This window comes from Lipotes vexillifer, unplaced genomic scaffold, assembly GCF_000442215.2.
Source record: "Lipotes vexillifer unplaced genomic scaffold, Lipotes_vexillifer_v1.1 scaffold903, whole genome shotgun sequence".
Classification (NCBI taxonomy): domain Eukaryota; kingdom Metazoa; phylum Chordata; class Mammalia; order Artiodactyla; family Lipotidae; genus Lipotes; species Lipotes vexillifer.
This window is the reverse complement of record NW_006791919.1, coordinates 2,663,962-2,671,904: the sequence shown is the minus strand read 5'-3', so window position 1 is coordinate 2,671,904 and position 7,943 is coordinate 2,663,962. Positions and strand designations below refer to the sequence as shown.

At 39.4% G+C, this 7,943-nt stretch overlaps 2 protein-coding genes across 2 annotated transcripts in view; one reads left to right on the top strand and one right to left on the bottom strand.

Moving 5' to 3' along the window:
* ORMDL1 (ORMDL sphingolipid biosynthesis regulator 1) overlaps positions 1 to 116 on the bottom strand; it is an 11,754-nt gene extending 11,638 nt beyond the window's left edge. The window contains exon 1 of the mRNA XM_007464975.1: positions 74 to 116. The gene's annotated coding sequence lies outside the window, so the exon portion shown is untranslated. The remainder of the gene's footprint in view (positions 1 to 73) is intronic.
* A 239-nt stretch (positions 117 to 355) lies between these two features.
* Positions 356 to 7,943, top strand: part of PMS1 (PMS1 homolog 1, mismatch repair system component) — a 105,616-nt gene continuing 98,028 nt past the window's right edge. The window contains exons 1-2 of the mRNA XM_007464974.1: positions 356 to 428; positions 5,747 to 5,898. Of these exons, the coding sequence (XP_007465036.1) occupies positions 5,767 to 5,898 (132 nt within the window). The 5' untranslated portion in view covers positions 356 to 428; positions 5,747 to 5,766. The remainder of the gene's footprint in view (positions 429 to 5,746; positions 5,899 to 7,943) is intronic.

The window sequence follows — 7,943 nt, the reverse complement described above, 5'->3', positions numbered from 1 at the left end:
GACCCGGGCCCGCCAGCAGCTCCCCACTGCACGGGCAGCAGCACAGTCCCGGCAGCCGTTCGTGCCCACTCACCCGCCGCCCCACTCCCGGCGGCTAGCTCGGAGCAGTACCAGCTCCGCTGGGGCTGCAGTGCCGACGGCTGCGCCTCCTCAGGCAGAACGCGAGCGGTCAGCCCCAACGCGACGCGGCACGGCGCAGCTTGCGGAAGCTTTCAGGGCGGAACGCGCTGCCAGAGCATTGGCTGAGGACGGCGCCAATCACACGTTCGCCGGGCAGGGCGGGATTAAGGGCGGTGCGCTCGGTGCCAGCCACGCCCAGCGTACGTTGGGGGTGAGTCGGGGATCCGCCAGGCCGGGCCTGGGCTCCTGGTGGGACGCTGGCTGGTCTGCTGGTGGATTGTTGTTGCCCACCTCGCGCGAGCAAGAAGGTAGTGTCGTGTGGCTAACGGGTATTCATTCTTATATCGTAAGCTCGAGAGCCTCCTCCCCTCCACTTGTCCCGGTCGGGGCGGGAGCGCCGGCGGCCGCAGTGGGCGCCCCTCCCCCCTCCCCTAGCGGGGCGGGAAGCGGACGAAGCCCGGCTCGCGGGCGCGCACACCTGGAGAGCGGTCTCCCAGCAGGTGTGGGCTGCTTAATGTCGATTTGGACTTTCCTGGCTAAATGGTGTTTAGGCCTTTGTTGCAGCCCATTCCTCAGATCCTTCTGGGTGCAGATCTTAAAGTTGTTGTTTGCCAGGCAGAAACTTTAATCCCTGACGGCCGTAACTCAGCCTGTCTAGAGTGTGAGTGAGGGGTTTTATAATATTGTAGGTTGTGGCATCATGCAAGTGGCGGAAGCAAACTTTTCGGTTAACCATGATTTTTACTGGTGTCATTCTGGGTCTGTCTACACGCTGAAGGCAGGTACTTGTGTTATATGCTGAGGAAATGTGGGTACCAAGAAATGATCTTTTTCTTCGTTTTTTGGCCGCCCCCCGCGGGTGCAGGGTGGCTTGTGGGGACCTTAGTTCCCTGACCAGGGATTGAACCCGCGTCCTCGGCAGAAAAAGCTTGGAGTCCTAACCATTGGACTTCCAGAGAATTCCCCCAATAATTGATCTCATTCAAGAACGGGGAGGAAAAAACTAGATTATTTGGAATCATCTTTGAAATTGAATTTCATAAGCTTGGCAGTACACAGTTTTTTTTATTCATACTGCTGAAATAACTTACAATGGCTTTTCAAAATTGGTGTAAGAGAATGTTGACTGTATATACACATATATATGTGTACATATATTGCATATCTAATGGCCTTATAAAACCAATTAGGTTAGATTTATTACGTTTTTTTAAAAAAATAATTATTTCATTGTGTGCTTCCTAAAGTTTATCTATGAATTCTCTGATCTTTACTTCTTTTTTAGGTACACTGTTAGCCTTAACTGAATTTCCTGATCATCAGCACTCTTTCAGGAGTGTTTGATTTACCTCTCAGCAAATATAGAAGACTGATTCCTGGCATTCTTAGACATTCTTTGCTGTGAGTCGTAAGCCTGATATCAACCCTTCCACTTTTCAAAAGATGCCACTTGGTACACATACGGTGGAATGCTTGTTATGTTCCAGAGGTTGTGCTAGGGATATGAGATTAATATATCCTCGAAGAACTCTTAGCCAGGAGGAAGGGACAGAAATACAATACTTAGAATAATCTGTGATGAGTTTGGGTTTTGAAATAAGGAAAAGGTGCTCTGGGAGTACAGAGGAAGAACTGCCTAATCTGTTGGGGCAGGGGTTGGAGCTGGTAAGAAAGGCTTCCTCGAGGAGGTGATACTTGAACTAAATCTAGAAGGATGGTGAGAAGTCATCAGTAGAGAAAGGGATCCTTATGAGCCAAGGAAGGAGTCACTGCCATCACATTAAGAGAGACAAGTTGCATAGTATGACTGGCCTAGTGTGCATTTGGAGAAGAGTGGGATGAGATTAGAAAGACAGAGGTTCAATTGTGAGGAGTTTGGATTTAACCTAGTTAGTAATTGGAAATCTTTATAAAATTTTAAGTAGGATAGCAACATGATTAAATGTAAATTATAGAAAGAATCCTGTAGGTGGTTGAGATTCCAGGCAAGCTGTCAATTAGCTGGTTATTGCAATAGGTCAGGGGAAAATTGTTGAAGGGCTGAACAGAGGCAGTAGCCATAGGGATAGAGAGGAAAGAACTAGTTTGAGAAATATTTAGGTAGTAAGAGAGGCAGGAGTGGGCGGCAGGATGTAGAGAGTGAGGAGAATTTCAAGAATGACTCAAGGTTTCTAATTTTGCTTTGTGAGACTGGATGAGCATAGCCTTTGGAGTCAAACATGACAAAATATGCAGGTGTGCATCTGTCACTTAATAGTTGTGTGATCTTGGAACAAGCGATCAAGCTTTTAAATCCTGTTTGTGATAGAGGAATGACACTATACATAAGCTTGTTGTGAGGATTAACTGGAATAATTATATATATATATTTAAGTAACTTATGTTAGCTGTTATTTTTATTATCAAATAAATATAGCAAGAAAGACAGTTAATTAGAGAAAGATCTGATCTCTTTGGGACATGTTGAGTTTAGGGTGCCTTTCTGTCATCTAAATGATGATATTTAGAAAGTAGTTGGAAATAAGGCCCTGGATTCTAGAAAAAAGCCTGGTTAGGAGATATAAGTGATGAAGGGGATGATATGGAGTCCAGTTAAAATAGAATGCATAAAGGGAAGGAGTTAAGGCAATGGTGACTTGATGGGAAGGAGGTCACTTTTCCTAATGTTTTACCTTGGCATGAGGTAGGTGCCGATAAAATTATTTTTCGTGGCCACTTCATTAATAATTATGAAGTACTCATCTTGAGTGAAGTACTCTGATTACTCTGTGTTGCATCCAGAAATACGTAATTCCATGCATTCAGAGGTTGTATAGGTCAGGACAGGGGTGTGATAAGCAAGCCAAGTTCTTTCGGAATGGGAGGAAAGGGTCATTCCTGGCTGGGTGATCAGAAAGGACCATGTTACAAATGATATTGAAACCGGGTCTAGAATGATAGATAGTATTGCATTAGGAGAAAGTGGAGGTGCAGATAGGGTGGGATTGCTGGCAAAGGAAGATTTTTGACTTGGTCACTAAGAACAGTGAGTTATTAAGAGAAATAGCAAAGTTAAGTGGGAGGTATGGAGGGCGGAACAAGAAGATAAGTTCTATTTTATAAACATTTTGAGGTAGTAGTGACACTGATTGTAAGAAATGCCTGTCTTAATTCGGGAAGAGAGAGATCACTGTTGAGATGTAGATTTAGATGTTATTCTATAACATCTAAGGTTATAGGGTTTTGGGTATATAAGAAGAGGGGAGAGGGATTAGGGAATGCCCATTTTTCTGGGAAGAGAGTGAAGAAAACACGAAGAGATCCAAGAGGTATTGCTGGATGGTATAATCCTTGAGAATAGGCAGTATCATCAATGTCACATGCTTCAGGGATATCAAGGAATGTGAATCCTGAGAAAAGGATTTGATGATTTAAGAGCTCATTGGTGAACTTGAAGAAAACAAAATCCTAACTGGTTGCGTAAGCTATTTTGCAAGGGTTTTAGAAGTGAGTTGGTGATAGGGAATTGGTGACGGTGAATACCGGTTACTTACTTATTCAAGTTTGGCTTCATAAAGAGAGAAGATAATCATAGAGTTAATAAGGTTGAGGGAAGAATTTTTTGTTTTTGTTTTCAAGACCAAGAGGCCTGGAGGAGGGATGGGACTAGATAAAGAAACTAGGTGAAAGTGTTAGTTTAGAAGAAAGGCATTGGTCTGAGACTGAGTGAAGAAGAACGTGGGTAGAGGTGGAGACATTTTAAGAAACCAAAGGACACAGTATGGTGGAGGAGGTAAAGTGTGTGAAGATAGAGTTGATGCTGTGGTCTGCCTTGATCTCAGTAAACTAGAAGAGGGGGAAGATTGGGATGAAATTAGGGACTTGCTGGGGAGAAATAGAAGATTTTGGAAGAGAGATTATAGAGAATGAGACAAAGATGATGAGATTAATAAAGAGATTAATTAATCTCTGCAGAAGGAGGGAAGGTTGAGGTGAGGCTAGGTTTATACGCCAGAGCTTGCTTGATAAGTGTTTTTCTTAGATCCCTGGGACTCTCAAACTAAGGAAGAAGACTTCTTAAACCCAAGCCTAACCTGATACCAAGCACTGGGTTAGCTCCTGTGCGGCTAGGGGTTAGAAGTGTGTTGGGTGGTGTGGTATTCATGTAGTAGTTTGGAGGAACTCAATTTAGTCCAGAGATCCTGGGATTTTTTAGCATGTCTATGTCAAGCACTATAATACGTTGTATGCATTATCTTATTTACTTCTCACCACAACCATATGATATCATTATTATCTCTATTTTAGGTTAGGTGATTGAGTTTTAGAGTTTAATTTTAATTTCCTCAACATTATATAGCTATTAGTGTATAATAATAATTAGTGGCATATTTTTCCATTGTGCTAATCAGCTTTGCCTTGTACAAAGCAAAATATAGTTATGAATTGTGAACAGTTAACACCATTCAGAACTCAGTATATTGACTTCTTCCCAGAAATGCATCCCTTAAAATTTTATGTAATCATTGTAATGGCTATACTCCATTTCTTGCTCAGTTACTTATTTTTAAACTTTATTTGACTCTGCTTGTTTTATGTCTTAAGTTGCCTGAGAAAGAATCCTAAACAGAAACCTTTCTATTTGGTTTGGTTTGTCTTTGGCATTGTTGCTTTGTTTGGCTCTAGATTCCATAGGGTCAGATCATCATGTGAGCATGTAACTAGTCATGGTAAATTAAGGAAGTACCTAGGGCTCCTCCCCCTCCCCCCACCATTTTATTGTCAAATAAAATCATGACTCTAGAGGAATTGCATGTTGTCAAGTATTTCTTATTTGCCTGAAATCTTTTCTGAGTTAGGCATTAAGGTAGTTGCAAACCCCACTCCCTGCAAATTTTATATACATGATTTCCATATGAAATTTTTTGTTTCTTTGTTTGAAAAGGTTTCAGACAAAGGGTTTCATGGCTAAAACAATTACTGGCAGAGAGATTTTGGATGTACAAGTTGGATCGGCATGTAAAGGACCTTGAATGCCAGCATGTGGTTTGAGCTTTATCATAATTTGGCTTTGGGGAGCCACATGATTAGAAAGATGTTTTAGACACAGTAGTGCATAGGATAGTAATCTGATATGATATGTCTGAGTATGACTAGTTTAGATTAAGAGTAATTCTAGAGTCTAGATTTCCTAACTCTAAAAGAGCTCAGTAATTGAAAGAGATATTGTAATTCATCAAAATGTGTAGATGACTAATGATGTTCAAGTGTAACTGCCATTAAGGCACATGACTGACATTATCTGCATAACAGTTGACAGCACCATCTGGTGATTCCTAGCCAGACACATCCTATATTACACTTATTGCACAATTATTCTTATCATTCTTTAATTAGTAACATAGTGTGATTTACCAACAAATTTCTCTGTGCCTTAGTCTTATAATATGGAGATGATAATGGCATCTATTTTAAAGGGTATTCGTAAGAAATAAATGATTTAATACTGTATGTGCTTAACAGTAGACCCTGACATACAGTGAGGCTCAATAAATACGTGTTGCTATTATTGCTGCTGTTGTTGCTATCAGTTCTGTTAGGAATGTTTAACAATTTTTATTTTTACAACTTATATTTTATTTTCTAGCTACTCTGCTAAAAGCTAGAATGAAACAGCTGCCGGCAGCAACAATTCGCCTCCTTTCCAGTTCTCAAATAATCACTTCAGTGGTCAGTGTCGTAAAAGAGCTCATTGAAAACTCCTTGGATGCTGGTGCCACAAGCATAGATGTTAAACTGGTGAGTGTCCCTGAGATGCTGCCAAGTACTTTTAAAGCAAAAAAGGGTTGGACAGATGTTTTCTCCTTACAATTATTACCTTTCTTTTCTTTATATAACAGTAAATTATTCTTAGGACATTGAACCCTTTGTCCTGTTTAAGAGTAAATTCTTAAAAATAAGTTTTAATTTAGGTCAGTGTTACAGTAACATTAAAGGAAATTATAAAGGAAAGCTTATTCTAAAGGACTCTATCACATAAAACATGAAATTAGTTTGTATTTTCTAATACTTATACTTGGTTATTTGTGTTTACTTGTTTTATATATTCTCATTTGCATTTTGTTTTTTCTACCTAATCTTATTTCAGAACTGTGTCCCTTGTTGCTTCATAGTTTTCACATTTTTAAATTTAAGTGCTACATATTAAATCATTTGAGTTAATAATGACTTATGACTCTTATTATGATTTATTACAATTAGTCTTCAGGTCTACCTTCCCTGTTATAAGTTAGTAGCTCATGGAGGTAAGGTCTATATTTTTTTGTGTCCTCTGTACCTGTCCAGTATCTGGTACATAAATGGTAAATAAATTTGAGTGAATGTAAGAATACACTTTTTTGTAATCTCCTAATTATCAGATATTCATATTATTTCTGGTATTATGGCATTAGAAAGACTACTGATATGAATATCTTTGTAGGAAAGAGACCTTCCCTTTTCATATACATATGCATATGTTATATATATGTTACCCATTTGCTCCTTGTAAAAGCTCTATGAATTAGCTACTGCTATACTCATTTTATAAATAATTGAGCTTCTGAGAACTTTCCCAAAGTCATGTAAGTAGTAAGTACTGGAGCTGAGATTGTAATCCAGGTCTTTATGACTCTAATACTCATTCAGGATCTTTCCTCTATGCCAGTGGTTTTCATAACATTTGGGTGCATCAGTAATTTTTTTTTTTTTTTTTTTTTTTTTTTTTTTCTTGCGTTATGCGGGCCTCTCACTGTCGTGGCCTCTCCCATTTGCGGAGCACAGGCTCCGGACGCGCAGGCTCAGTGGCCATGGCTCACGGGCCCAGCCGCTCCGCGGCATGTGGGATCTTCCCGAAACGGGGCACGAACCCGCGTCTCCTGCATCGGCAGGCGGACTCTCAAGCACTGCGCCACCAGGGAAGCCCTGCATCAGTAATTTTAGGGAGTCTGTTAAAACAGTTATTGGGCCGCAGAATTTCAGATTCTAGGTAGGGCCCCAAGTTTGTGTTTCTAACAAGTTTCTCGTTGATACTGAGAACCGCTGTTCTATAGTCTAGCAAACCGCTACTTTGGTTTTAAATAGTGTAAAAGCTTTATAAACATGAAAAAATTAAACCGAAAGAAAGACATTTTCTTTTTCTTAGACATTTTATGTAGTCAGTTCAGTCTGATTAGAATACAGTTGATAATACTTAAATAGGATTATGTAATTATATCTGACAAATTTAACTTAAGAATCTTAGGCCTGCAAACATATGTCTTGTTCTCAAAGTTCTTGGAAGAAAAACGTAGTTTTTAGAAATCGTTTTACAGAGCCAACAGAAGTCCTCTTTAAAAAGTAAATTAAAGTACACATTTTTATCCTGCTGCATATTTAAGTCTCTTGACATTTGCCAGTTCCTGCTTTGTAGAATTTTAGAATAAACAAGTCTGTTGCTTTACATAATAAGATCTGTTTTATTATAGTTTCATACAGTAATAACTGTTCTGACTAGGAATGTTTTCGTAATTAGTAAATTAAGCATGTAGATATTATTTTAAACATTTAAACAAATCTTTGTGTTATTTTACTCAGGTGCCTGCAGTTCTTATTTATATTGAAAGATTTGCATTTCTATAATTATTTTTCTATAAAATGAAGCAGACAGGCTATTCCCAGAAAGATAATTTTTAGATCAAGGGAGAGAGAAGAAACTAAATCTTAGGTGTCTCCCCCCAACACCTTTTATTTCTAATTTATCTAAAAAGTAATGGCACAGTATATAATTCTAGGTTATTAAAAAGTATTATTTTTAAATAGCAGAG